Source organism: Ambystoma mexicanum, chromosome 7q, assembly GCF_040938575.1.
Source record: "Ambystoma mexicanum isolate Mex_15411 chromosome 7q, UKY_AmexF1_1, whole genome shotgun sequence".
NCBI lineage: Eukaryota > Metazoa > Chordata > Amphibia > Caudata > Ambystomatidae > Ambystoma > Ambystoma mexicanum.
This window is the reverse complement of record NC_090941.1, coordinates 986,087,572-986,102,558: the sequence shown is the minus strand read 5'-3', so window position 1 is coordinate 986,102,558 and position 14,987 is coordinate 986,087,572. Positions and strand designations below refer to the sequence as shown.

Here is a 14,987-nt window from a genome sequence, read left to right as displayed (position 1 = left end):
CGGCTCATTTTCAAGCATTTGTATGGTGGAGATGAGGGGCTGAACGCAATTCACATTTCCCCTTCCTCCCCGCCACTAAAAATGCTCCAGCATTTGCACCGTCATGGATTTTCATGCTGGCGCGAATTCTGGAGACGCTATGAGGTCCGCCAGCTTTACTCACCAGCATAAAGTAGGCGGACCCCATAGGGACCCATTGTATATGCTGCCTGCCAGGCGACGTGTACAATTACAAATAAACCCTGCCTGACAAGATTGCATGTCGGGTAGGGTTTAACTGTAATTGTGAACAATAAATTTCATGTGCGCATGGTAACCAGTGTACACAAATGAAATTAAATCCTGCTAGACATACGATCATGCAATCTTCAAGTAAAAGAAAATGCTGACTGGCATGCGCGCATGCCCGGCAACCTTTACTCACTTTGCATGGCAGAGTGCAAAAGTGCAGCGCAAAAGGCAGCGGGGACCTGAGTGCAGGCACACCATGTCCATGCCGTTAAATTACGCACAGGAGAAACTTGAGCTCCAGTGCTTTTCTTAAGAGATATTGTATGCAGTGTAGGAGTTTTAGGAGACACTGCCTGATGTGCACAGATTCCGGTATTTCACATTGTGTGGCGATTGTGTCATTGGGCACGGCATGCTGCGGAGGAATGTGGTTGTTGGGCACTGCATAGTGTGAAGAAGTTTTATGACTTGCTATGACAGGCTGTTGAGGGATTGTGTTATAGGATACCCCACACAGTGAGTGATGGGGCTGGCGTGAGGCATCTGGCACAATACACTGCACGATTGTGGGGATATCGTCCTTTCTATGTCTTGTTCTCCCTGCTCACCAACTGCAGCGCGTGGCCTTTATTGGGGGCCTTGCCATGCTCTACAGCAGCCCCATGGTGTTTTAAAGCAGCCTTCCGAAATGTCTGCACCTGGGAAAGTGCTGCATAACTCATGCAGCGGTTTGGGAGTTTTTAGTTGTGGTGTGGGTGGGCGGCTGATAGGAGTGTCACAGACTATGGTGAACCCCCATACCCGATCTCTGTGGTGCATCCGTAACGTGCGCCAGAAGAAGCCCAACCGCCAGATGTGGTATTGGTCAGGCAAACATCTGGCCTGAATGAGTGCCTGTCCACATGTTCATGGGGTCCCAAAAAACGAGGAACGCGATTATTGTGGAGTGAACCAACACCAGCGCTTACCAACAATCTTTTTTTTTTGTGCACCACCATTATTACAGAAGACCACTACAATAAACAGAAAAGAAAAACAAAGTGACCAAGAGGCCGGTGCATTATCAAGTACCGGGAAATTAATAAAACATGAGAAAATAGCAGCATTTGCACAATACCCACTAAACATTTTTTGGGGCCATCTGTGAACGGGAGCATCTTCCTGTTATTTCTCTACTTTCCAAAGTGGTATTGTGACCCTGCCTTCTTTGAGCATTCTAAGAATCAGCTTCATGGCTACATTTCATTGTGTCTCATGGGAGACATGTCTCGGGAGGATAGCTAAGGGGCAACACGCTCGCCTTAGAAGCAAGACAACGCAGTGCAACACGGGTTCGATCCCTGGGTCCATGCTTAGAAATCACGGGGTATTAAGCGCGATATAAATAACCAATTACAAGTACAGCATCTGGGATATTCTCTCAATGAGGGGGAAGAGGCCGGACGCACGACATGCCAGTCGATCACTACATTTTCCCTAGCCCCGGGGGTGTGCAACTTGTAGCTCACCAGATATGTTGGACAACAACTTCTATCAACTCTAGTCATGGTAGTCAATGATGGTGGATCATGGGAGTTGTAGTCCATAACATTTCGCCAATCATCCCCTTTTGAAATTCTGCGTTCCCGCCCATGCCAGGAATAAATGGGAAAGGCCCTTGTTGGATTATTCCTGTGGGAAGAGAAGACTCAGCAATGACAGAACAAACAAGGTCCCGCATTTTTGACTATAGGGTGCTCATGCTTGCTGGGTGAAGAGGTCGTATCCATTCTCGGGTCCCCAGGGCATTTATATTCCCCGTGTGCAAAGCAGTGACCTGACCCACACGCTGCATGGGAGGATAAAAACAGTTGTACGGTGGTGGTGGTGTTGGGCAGGAACTGCGAGGATCACCCACCAGACCAGAGGAAGATGCGAGGGACCTGCAGGTGAAGCGGGGCCAGAGGGGCGAGGTGGGTCAGTGAAACATTACTCGGAATCAGAGGGGTCACAAGAGGGACAGGCACATGTGTAAGGAAAATGATCAGCGGAACTGGAGCCAAAGCAGGGCTGTGGGACATGACATGCAGGAGGAAGACATTGGGTGGCCAAGGAGCCAATGAGCATTTTACGGGAGGGGAGAGGCCCCAGATTCTTGAGAATTTACAGAGAATTAATTAACTTGTGTGAGAAAGGAGCCATCCATTTCTGGATGCATGAAGAATATGTCAGTTTCAGGGCAGCATAAAGAATGCATCAGTTTCAGGGCAGCATAAAGAATGCATCAGTTTCAGGGCAGCATAAAGAATGCATCAGTTTCAGGGCAGCATAAAGAATGCATCAGTTTCAGGGCAGCCGCACTCCATGAATATCAATGCATTTAAGGCCTAAATCTGTTCTCCACGTAGTCTAATTGACTTCAAAGCCTAGAGTCATTGTGAAGCGGAATCTCTAGGACCAATGAGAGCAACATTGGGCATGGGACAAAAATGGCCACAAGAACTGAAAGAAAAAGACAAAACAATGAAGACGGTTGACGGGGACCAGAAAATACACCTCAATGCCGTTCCTGCTTGGCTGGATTTGTCTCAGGTTCCGGTTGCAGTGGGACCCACACCTTAACCATTGTGTGGCGTGCGGATTCCCCGGCCTGCACGCATACCCACCTCAAGAGTAACCCCTAATGACTGCCTCACATGAGCCTGTGCGGTAAAGTAGGGCCGGGCTCGTCGGCCTACCCCATACACAAACCCCGCCAGGATTTCAGAATACCCTCAATAAATATTAATGAGAAGAAATTACATATAAGGAATTTCAGAGAGCATTGTGTGCATATCTGGAGTTCAGGATTTATTCGGCCAATGAGTCTAGCCCTCCACAAAACCTTCCTCCCATGTCAGTAGATTGTGCCAAACTTCTACCCCATAAACACATATCAGCCTCATATAAAAAGAAGCATGACCTTTCCTTTCTCTGAACACTGCAGATCCAGTGGCAGCTCAGCAGCTGCACTACAGCCAACACCCGACTGGGCCAGCTGGCCATAGAAGTGTGGAGCCGCTAACCCGGCCAAGAAACGAATACAGCGACGCCTATTGGCTGCAGACAGGACTTCTCGAACAGGCTTCCTTGAGCAAGGCGGAAAGCACTGCGCGTCTCCAACCGGGACCTGGGACAGCGCTACCACTTCCACTGGCTTCTATTAGGAACATCTTGGCATCGTTGTGAAAATGTTATGGGGCCAAGTCTAAAATTCTAGTACCTGTACGGGGTGAGATGTTGGGTGAACGTCAAAGGATCAGGCAGTAACCCCAATGAGGAAATCTACTAAGTATTGTGGGGCGTCTTTACCCTCACCTTCGTGACACCCAGGTAGGCAAAGGTCAGAGTTCCGCAGCTAGTAAGACAATGGGAAAGGAACAAGCGAGCAGCCGCTTGCACGACTGCGGGTATTTGGATGCCAGGCAACCTGAATCCCAGAACCCCAGTGCTGTAATACCAGGCTGCCTATGAAATGCCTTCTGGATACAGATATGCACGCTATGTTATGTTATTCGTCTTTTATACCATACACATCATCACCGCAGTGGGGGCCAGGCCGTGGTTTTTGATGCCGACTGTTCTAGGGCCTGTCGTGTCAGTGGCTTGGCCACTTGAGGGCACTTGCGTTGGGTATTAGATAGCCGAAATCCCAGACATAGGTGGTTCTAACTCACACAGGGAACGGGTTTTTAAAAAACATGCTACTCAAGGCCGTGCAATGGTGGAAAATGGACGGGAAGAAAGTCAATCATGTTGTCTGAGAAACCCAGTTTCTGTATGAGATACAGCACTGGGTTTACCGAAAATAAGAGGTAATGTCAAAAATAATCCTAACGATAATTCCCATTTATAGAGGGGATATCCACAAATATGTATTGTCCGATAATAGGTATCATTACTACCCATGGTACTCTTTTCATACACTTCAGAAGGAGGAAAGGCCGAGTTGGCCATGTGCAAGGTTTCCAAACCATGACCTGCAGACTATGCACAGATCAATGCAATAGGCACTCAACCCCCTGTCCTAGCTCCCGGTCAGCACTCAGACTTGGAGAGAATCGGATTGTCACGTCCAATGTCCAGTACTTTCAAGCCTTTGAATACAAATACTCAGCTTTAATAGACACCGCTCTTTGATTTTTATGAATTAATATAATTATGCGGGTAATTCCATCTCAGAAAGGCTGATCTGCAACCAGTTCTCCCTTTACATACCCTAAATGCCAACAACATAGTGGGTGCCTGTGCCCGGCTGGATCACTATCCTGATCTGCAGCGCCTGCTCTCCGGTGGCACAGAACGGGTTCTGACGTCATAAGTGCCTAAACACTATTATTGGGACAGGGGAGCGTGTGTGAAAAAATGACTTCTGGCCCGCAGGAGTAGAATGATGACTAGTGGCTAAACTGTCTACTCAGCCCCCTACACGTCTACAAAACAAGAGCGATCCCAATCATGAAGGTGGAGCAGGCAAGAGATATACATCCTTCGCCTTTTGTGGTAACACGGGTGAGAGAAGACTATACTCTTAAAAGGGATGTGAACTTGAAACAGTAGCAAGCCAAACAGCAAAGTACAACAGTCCAAAATAAATAAATGTTCAATTAAGGATCTGTAAACATATATGTACTTTAACTTTCCACACTATATGCAAAAATAACTAAATGGTATAATCAACAAAAACCCGCCCCTGTGGAAAGAACACAGAATATGTAAGCTGCAGTGACAGCTAAGTCTCTACTGCACAGGGGCTACATTTAAGACATGTACCCCTGTTCCCAAACCACATAACTATAAGATTTACCATCCTGGTGGCAGATGTAAACTTTTATGGGAACTGACACCTCTCATATAATTACAGCCACGTCAATTTGAATTCATACATGTGTCAGCACTGCCAGCACAGCTGCAAAAGAGTTATGTGTATTCTGGCCAGAAAGCTTGGCCCTGCCATGTGAAAGGGCAGGAGACTGTGTGGTTGTGCTTCTCATTTATTCCTTTGTGAGGTTGGGAAACACCACTCTCCAGAAAGCCAGTCTTCCACCAGTAGTTCGTCTGTGAAGCAGGAATCAAAGGGCACACCCCATCCCAAAAGAACTAGCCTCACACCAGGGTGCTGCATACCAAAAGGGCCTTTGATGCTTTTGACAAGGGAAGGAGGCAGAGTTAGTGTATATAGATGGAGTTCAGCATAGTGGGAGAAACCTTCAACATTTTTTTCTCTGTATATCTCGCTTACCTTCTTGTCCGATCACTTCGCCCTTTGGGAATGATGTTAGAAATCAAGGACCACTTGTCTCAAGGACAGGGATTGGACCCCTAAAAGCAGGCTTGATTTATTCAAATTAGCCATGGCCTGTTGCCTTCAAAAGAAGGGGCATCCCACTCGTTCTCTGGACTTTAACCCTTCAAGACTAATTTGTTGGACCCTACTGGGAGACCAGTCCTTTCCAAAGTCCTACAGTTGTGTGATGAAGGCAGGTACTCTGGGGCAGAGGCAAGTTCTGCTCCCTAACTATCCCCAGGGCATACTAAGAGTGACCAACTGCTAGAGCAAGACCTGCCTCGCTGCCAGCTATACCAGTCCCCAGGATCACACAGGATGTGAAGAACCCCTGCAGGTCTTTGCCAGTCTCACCTGTGTCTGGGTGAACGAGAAAAAGGACCTATTGAGCCCCTGGATTAGGACTCACAGCAACTGAAGTACCCAAGAAACTGCTCTCCTGCGTTTCAAAGGTGTTCAGATGCATTCAAACCAATGGAACCTGTGGTGCTGCTTTTGGCATTTCTTTAAACTTTTCACACTGCTTTTGCTGCACCTTTGAACAAATTCACTGCTGCACTGCATCGCACCAGCTGAGCACATTGTTGCCTCACAACAATTTAAACCACTGTGTTCCTCACTTTGAACCCGACTCGACATCTGTTCCTCATCTGGATCACCTCAAACTTGAGCATCCGAACCTCATTTGAAGTGTTTGCACAGCACCAAGAGGTCTGATTCGAGAAGTGCAGGGGATGGGAATGGAAGGAGGAGCAGAGGCGTGGACAAGTGCTCGAAGAGGGCCCGGGAGGGAAGTGCTAAGGGGAGCCAGGAGAAGAACCTCAGGCTAAGTGCTAGTGCAGGCAACTCCCAAGGATGGGATGCAGAGCCACCAAGCAAGGGCCCACCAGGACAATGCAGTCGTGGGTGGGGGGTGCTGGTGTCGACTGGGAAGAAGGGCCTGGGATCTTGTGTGATTCATGAGGCTCAGTCCAACAGTCACAGCGGTAGTAGGGTGATTAGCAGGGAAGAGAAAGAGGTAGAGAAGAGCAGAGTTTTGAGAAGTTTCTGGAACTTAAGGAGGTCCGGCTCAAGTCTGAGAGGGGCAGGGAGGCTGTTCCAAAGGGAGGCGCCAGCCAAGAAGAGAGGCTTGCCCCCACTCTCTGCTTGGAGAAGCGTTTGACGGTCAGGTAGTTGGAGATAGAGGAGTCTAGGGCTCTAGCAGGGGAGTATTTAGGGAGGGAAAGTTGTAGATAGTGTGGTCCCAGGCCCCAAAAGGCCTTGTGGCCTTTGGGTTGCTCCTGTTTCACATTCACACTCCTTTTCAGAGTATAGCCTGCCCTCACCCATGTTACCACAAAAGGTGAAGGATGTATATCTCTTGCCTGCTCCACCTTCATGATTGGGATCACTCTAGTTTTGTAGACGTGTATGGGGCTGAGTAGACAGTTTAGCCACTATTCATCATTGTACTCCTGCGTGCCAAAAGTCACTTTTTCACACACGCCCCCATGTCCCAATAATAGTGCTTAGCCACAAGCTAGCTTCTGTGATGAATGTGCCTTTCAAATACTGCCACACATTTTGTTACTCGCACATATGAATTTACAAAAATGGCTAAGGACAGAGTGGATGACACTTGCATTAAGCAATTATGAGGTGCATTTGGCCTCTGAATATTAATGTGTCCCATTGATCAAACTAACGTAGCTTATCTTGCCAATCTCGACATATGAAAGGCTGAGATGACCTTGTCCCTTTTGTTTAGGATGCAACACAAAGGTCTCTGAAACGAGTGTTCAACACAGTGAGCTACCCTACTGAAAACAAATGCATTTATGGTACTTACAGTGGCAAGCACAGTCAGCGCCAGTCTCGGGCCGCTCCAAGGACTTCTGCTCATGTTGAAAGCAGTCTTCACTCAAATGATGGGAAATGCAGACGTGAACCTGTAATGGAAGAGAAAGGAAAGACAGTCAAACAAGTAAAACAAGGTGGCAAATTCTCTGGAATCATGGGTAATTTGAAACATAGCCTCTTACAGTATCATGGCTATAATGAGGGTCACCTGCCCATCTTTTTGGGTCATGTTAATGATAATGATAATGATGTGTTATTTATATAGCGCCTTTAACACAAGAACACCAGTTGAGAACTGCTATAAGTAACTGGTCCCCTAACCTGTATCCACAGACCTGTGATATAAGTAACTGGGTCCCTTGTCAATACTGCAGTGTTAAGGTGGCCCCAAAATCCCAGATAGGCCCAAAGGAATCAGAATCAATCCAAATCAGACTCAATGACGGAGTAGACAAAGTGCACAGCAAAACCTAACTTTATTCACATCGAAACAACGCAAAGGCAGCATACAAGCATTGAAATCACGTCGCTCTCGACATGCTTATCAAAAATAATTGCTTAAGTACTACAAACTCGTCATTAATGAAGTCATAACAATATCAGTTTACAAAACCTACGGGGACCGGGGATAGGCTAGTGGGTTGGCTACATATAGATTCCATACAGGTTTAACAGTTCATTGGGTTAGAAGTATCTGATGGCTCCACATGGAACCACCCCTATATTGATAAAGGTTAAACTACATCATCTTCACGGCAGAGGGTTGATTGGCATACTACTTGATGGATGGCATGTCTCTAAGGAATTTGATAGGTTGGCACATTGCTAACCAACCATGAGCATTAGGGGGAGAGAGGCCCATGAAACGTTCTTGCTTAAATTAACAATTAAAGGTTAGCAGCCCTCATTCTCAGGCCATGAAACTGGCCAATCCCTTTGTACTTGGCCTTGAGTGGCGCCTCGTCTCTATGTCTGCGTTTAGGGAGTACGGCAGGTGTCCTATCTGTGTTTGCTTCTAATGAATGGCCAGTGCTCTCCAATTATGGAGCAAATGCGAAGGGACCGTGTTTGGAATAGATTTACCTTGTATTTATTAAGATTTCAGCTAATTTAAATGTGTGCGTCGTGTTTTCTATTGCCACTGGGGACACTTTTGAGTTATTTTTCATGGAGTGTTTTGGCTGACTGTTTCATTGCACCAGGCTAACAAATGCTGATTGTGCTCTTATAAAACTTAAATTAATATGTTAGTATACTGTTTGCATCTTGGGAATTGCTATCTTGTGCCTTAGTTTCGTCGTTCCGATCCTCCCTAATTTCACTTTAACCTTGGCACTAGTTGCCAGCCACTGTATGAGCTTTGCATGGATATGTATCTCTTTGCATTCAGCCTTTTGAGTTTTCCAGAGGCTTTGAGGCATGTGCTCATTCAGAGATGTGCTGCAGCTTCCATTTTTAATAAGATGGCTGCCCCACTACACTCGTCCTTCTGTGTTAGCGAGCTATATTCGCATGTAGTTCATGTTGCATTTGCCTTATACATTGGTCATGTTAGTGTTTTTAGTGTCTGGGGATGCTATGTTAATTTTCTTAATGTCTGAATGCATATATTACCTATTGTACATGTTCTTTGTGTGGAGTACATGTTTGGTTCATGTCTAATGCATGCTTTTCTATTGTTACAATGTTAGTTTGAAAGTGTTGGCCATCTTCAGCTCACATTGTCGCCAAGCCCTGCTCTGCCTGTGGGGAATAAGAGCGGAACGGCTATCTCAGTTAGTAACGTCTCTTGCCTTTACAGTATTGGTGCGGGGGAGGGTCAGAAGCTATGGATGACATATTCATCTGCCTCCCAACAGCAGAACTGCCTAAACCCCTGGGATATATGTAACTGGGTTCATAACCTGCATCTGCAGACCTGCCTAACCTCTGGGATATAAGTAACAGGGTGCCTACCCTTCATCCGCAGACGTGCCTAACCTCTGGGATATAAGTAACAGGGTCCCTAACCTGCATCCTCAGACTTACCTGACCTTGGGATATAAGTAACTGGGTCCCTGACCTGTATCCTCAGACATGCATAACCTCCAGGATATAAGTAACTGGGTCCCTAACCTGCATCCGCAGACCTGCCTAACCTCTGGAATATAAATAACAGGGCTACACTCTGAGATATAAGAAATTGAGTCCCTAACCTGTATCCGCAAGACCTGCATAACCTCCCAGGCAGGCCTGTTACATCAGGGTTTTGATGCCCTTCTCCGCGTCAGGTACCAGGATGGTCAGGGCCTGCAATAGATGACATTACACTGGACTGCAGCAGCTGCCTCGGTGATCAGAGAATGCCTTTGGCTGTCTACACAACACCAGTCTGCAAACAGAGGCCCTCAAGGCTCCAATGTGTGTATATCCCTGTTTTATCCTAGGTTGGGGTATTGGGGCAAGGGCAGAGTTTAAAGTACTTATAAGCGTTGTGAAGCGTGCGCGCGCCACAGAAATCTCAGGGGTTTTCGATTTTCAAATGTAGGCAGGTGAGTGTAGCCACTGCCTGTAACCCTTTGTATCCCATCACCCCATAACCTGCAAGAGTAGCCTTGACAATCTATACTTCTAAACCTATCCATATTACTGCACCCGGTTACTGTATCCCTGGTGTTGCCCAGCTCTCCTTGCTTCACAGTCTTGTTTGCGGCATATAAATCTCAGCACATACAAGGACTGTGGTATCAAGGGATGCTCGTTGCAGGCCCGACTCACCGGAGTCCTTCGGAAATCGTCTCTTATATTGATTGACCGGTCATAACCGAGCCACTAGGGAGGCTGGGTGGAATTGGTCTCATACCATGGGCTGACGTGCAAGCTCTTTCACTAGTCCTCCCTGCATCAGAGCTGTGTTGCCATCACAAAACGCCAGCATCAGATACGCGGAAAACCTCAGCAATCAATTTACCAAACCTGAAAACCGCCCTTTCCACACCAGTCTTACATTTAGATACGTGCCAAGAGGAGCAGGCAGACTCAATGTGCTACAAGGCTTCCTGCATGGTCATTCATGACTCTAGTTTCCTTCTATAGTGGCTACATTGCTGATTTTGAGACAGTGACGACCTTTCATCCTGGAGTTGGCAATGCAATGAAAAATTGTATGATCCTGGCCAAACTTGTGTATGTTCCTGGGCTACAAGTTGTATGCCGAGGGCACAAAGGATAGCTCAGGGACAGTGCTAGCTACTGACATATCCAACCCAAGTTTCAGCACGCCTGAGTTGCTCCTCGCTCAGCACATCACTCCGGTATATAACCTAACGCACAAGTTCAGTATCCAACCCAAGTCTCAGCACGCCTAAATTCCTCCACATTAAGGACCTCACAGTTATACCCCAAAACACAAACTGAATATCCAACCCAGGTTTCAGCTCGTCTGAGTTCCCCCACATTCAGGACCTCCCAAAGGTATATACACCAAAGCACAAGTTGAATATCCAACCCAAGTTTCAGCACGCCTAAGTTCCTCCTCAATCAGGACCTCAGAGGTATATACACCAAAGCACAAACTGAATATCCAACCCAAGTTTCAGCACGCCTAAGTTCCTCCTCAATGAGGACCTCAGAGGTATATACACCAAAGCACAAACTGAATATCCAACCCAAGTTTCAGCACGCCTAAGTTCCTCCTCAATCAGGACCTCAGAGGTATATACACCAAAGCACAAGTTGAATATCCAACCCAAGTTTCAGCACGCCTAAGTTCCTCCTCAATCAGGACCTCAGAGGTATATAGACCAAAGCACAAGTTGAATATCCAACCCAAGTTTCAGCACGCCTAAGTCCCTCCTCAATCAGGACCTCAGAGGTATATACACCAAAGCACAAACTGAATATCCAACCCAAGTTTCAGCACGCCTAAGTCCCTCCTCAATCAGGACCTCAGAGGTATATACACCAAAGCACAAACTGAATATCCAACCCAAGTTTCAGCACGCCTAAGTTCCTCCTCAATCAGGACCTCAGAGGTATATACACCAAAGCACAAGTTGAATATCCAACCCAAGTTTCAGCACGCCTAAGTTCCTCCTCAATCAGGACCTCAGAGGTATATAGACCAAAGCACAAGTTGAATATCCAACCCAAGTTTCAGAACGCCTAAGTCCCTCCTCAATCAGGACCTCAGAGGTATATACACCAAAGCACAAACTGAATATCCAACCCAGGTTTCAGCTCGCCTGAGTTCCCCCACATTCAGGACCTCCTAGAGGTATATACACCAAAGCACAAGTTGAATATCCAACCCAAGTTTCAGCACGCCTAAGTTCCCCCTCAATCAGGACCTCAGAGGTATATACACCAAAGCACAAGTTGAATATCCAACCCAAGTTTCAGCACGCCTAAGTTCCTCCTCAATCAGGACCTCAGGGGTATATACACCAAAACACAAACTGAATATCCAACCCAAGTTTCAGCACGCCTAAGTTCCTCCTCAATCAGGACCTCCCAGAGGTATATACACCAAAGCACAAACTGAATATCCAACCCAGGTTTCAGCCTGCCTGAGTTCCCCCACATTCAGGACCTCCCAGAGGTATATACACCAAAGCACAAACTGAATATCCAACCCAAGTTTCAGCACGCCTGAGTTCCCCCACATTCAGGACCTCCCAGAGGTATATATCCCAAGGCACAAGTTGAATATCCAACCCAGGTTTCAGCACGCCTCAGTTCCCCCATATTCAGGACCTCCCAGAGGTATATATCCCAAGGCACAAGTTGAATATCCAACCCAAGTTTCAGCTTGCCTGAGTTCCCCCACATGCACAAGTCAACGGTAAACGCAGGTGGGGGGCAGTCAGACACTTCTTTTTCAGAGAGCGGATGGTGCTCCCCGAAATTTTCCACTTTTTTAATACTGGTTTGCTCCATTCAATTGAAATATTGGTTTAGTGTACACAGTGCAGTGCCAGCCGGGATTCGAAGCCAGGTGCCCTGAGGCTTTGAGGCCAGACACTTACCCACAAGACCAGAGCAGAATATAGGTTTAAAAGATTTAACCTTTTATACTTAGCTAGCAACGCGTGGCTTAATAACGGCATTTCTTTTGCCCTCCGCGTTTTTCAATTGAGAAAGACAACTTTTATGAAATTTGCATATTTCACTTAATGGTATGTTCACTTCCTGTGAAGTAATTTCACACTGCATATGCCCTTGTCACCACACTTTTATGTGTAGGACTTGTTCCCAGTACACTGTAACACTTATTTAAATGAACAATAAACCGTGCCTGTTTCACAACACTAACGTCTTTGTTCCCATATTGTGCAATCTGAGAAGGAAACTTGAACCAATTGTGCCTGTTTCCTGGTGGTGTTTTCATTCAAGGCCGCACAAGGCACATCCTCCCAAAGCCAACAATTTGGCGACATTAAAACCTTGCTCGCCCATGAAGGAACTAGCTAGCCAGCATGGGGGTGACTGGAGGGGGCATTTTCACCTGCTCAGCTTGAATACAGACACGTACATGGCGGGCAGGTCAACTTGCAAAGCTAATAGGGCTCCAAAGATCGCCTCCGCTGCTGCAGAATTCTCACGTGTAAGTGAAGTGGGTCGAGGGGGCACGAGGCAGGGCCGCACATGATGCATTTCAATGGATGGCGCAGGCGTCGAAAACTGCAAGTTTACATATGACCATGGGAAGACGGCTCAAGTCAAGTGTTTCTCATTACAAGAGTTATTTATTTCTTGGTTATTTGGCACCAAAGAGAACATCATTGTAGTAATGAATGACCATTTTTTGACATGGTGAATAGCAACACAGCCGACGCGCGTTTCAACCTAAGTCTTTTTTAAGGCCAATTGAGTTAGGGGGTGAGCTCTAGATATGATATGATATGATATGGTATTTGTAACGCGCCTATACACAAGTGTTCCATAGAGAGTTATGGGCTGATCCTCCCAGGTATTGGCGCCAGAGGGGCTGGGTAGCCAATCGGTGCCGGAATCGGCAAGTGATCCTATGTCCGAGTTCTCGAGTGTTGCTATTCACCATGTCAAAACACTGTCATTCATTACTACAATGATGTTCTCTTTGGTGCCAAATAACCAAGAAATAAATAACTCTTGTAATGACAAACACTTGACTTGATCATTAATATAATCAACTCACACAACTGCGACCCTATGGACTAACACATCCAACCAGCGCCCAACTGATCCACGGATTTGTCATCCCCACAAATCTTCAAACAAATCGGGAACCTTGGAGTTGGTCCCCTGACAAACCAGGATTTAGGCTGCAGGCAGATTCAGAAACAAACAAAAAGGAGGTGCGCAGGAGAGAGGGAGCCCCAACACAAATAACTCCAACCAATGTAAAACTATACCTATTGTGACACTGTTTGAATAGTACCCAAGGGCGAGTTTTGGCATAAAATGTGATGCAAATTGTGCATGTTAAAGAATATTTATTCAGCAACACTGGTCAAAACTATTAGCCGCGGAGTGAATTAACTCCTCAAACTGGCCCAAATTGGCTAAAAAAAGAGTCCCACTTTGACCCCAAAAAACAGGCCCACGCCAGCATTTAGTGCTTTTAGTTCGGCCATGGGCCTATTGTCATATAGGCCAGGCCGAGCTTGGGCGAGGGTTCACTTTGACGAATTGTGAGCAGGTGCAGTCATTGGCTGCCTGAGGAGTATCCCCAGAAGAGAGTACGGAACGTTTCCATGAAGTAGGGTTGCTGCAGTGAACGTTTGGTAGACCCAAGACCCGTGTGCACAGCACCTGCTGCTAATGGATATGTTATAGAGGCCCTTGCCCCTCCCCTCTATGACCACCCTCTACCTAACGCCGTTGTTTATACTACTCTGTTAAGTTAGTTCGCTTCGAGTATTGTCTGTCATGCATCTTGTCCTGTCCCTGCTTTCTTTGCCGTGTGTTCGTCATCATATGCCAACAACTTAGGCTATACCTTGCCGACTAATGCACGACACGTGATTCAGCATTGCTGTTGTGACTTGCATATATGTGAGCTGTGTGATTGCACTGAGAAGCCTTGTGCAATGTGGTGAGGTGTGTGGAACCTGGCAGACCTGGAGGTTCCAAGAAAGGTGGTTGGGGGACTTGGAGTGAAGACGGGGCACCAGAGTGGATGCTAAGACCCTGCTCTCCCACCTCTAACCTGTAACCAAGAATAAAGAGCATCCTTTTCTTTTGCAGCTCCCTGGGTCCGACTGGTGCCTGCTCCTTGTCTTACTTACCTGGTCCAGGATCCAACTGCCCTGTTGTTGTTTGCTTTCTAAGCTTTTTTGGACGTACCCTCCCAGAACCCTGAATAAATACAAAGCACATCTTTCCCCCACTGGCTCTCTTTGCAGAAATGGCCTATATACACGCACCACCTTGAATGGTGCGGCGTGCCAGTGGCTCACTGCAGTTTCTCAGACTCCCTGCTACTCCATGCAACTGTGTGACTTCTGGTGCTGATGCCTATTGCATGAAGAAGTTCACCCCTGTCCACACCAGCCCACTCCCTCCTGCCTGAGTTCAATCCCTAGGCTTAGAGGCATCGTCCCAATTACCAGAGCTGCTAAACCTAAACTGAACAGAAGCTTCCGTGACC

The 14,987-nt window shown here is 46.9% G+C and overlaps 1 protein-coding gene across 3 annotated transcripts in view; it reads right to left on the bottom strand.

Annotated features, from left to right (window-relative positions):
- The window catches only part of RELT (RELT TNF receptor), a 196,470-nt gene that overhangs the window by 82,942 nt on the left and 98,541 nt on the right, over nt 1–14,987 (bottom strand). For all 3 annotated transcript variants that reach the window (XM_069640114.1, XM_069640116.1, XM_069640115.1), the window contains exon 2: nt 7,365–7,464. In XM_069640114.1, the coding sequence (XP_069496215.1) occupies nt 7,365–7,418 (54 nt within the window). In that variant the 5' untranslated portion in view covers nt 7,419–7,464. The remainder of the gene's footprint in view (nt 1–7,364; nt 7,465–14,987) is intronic.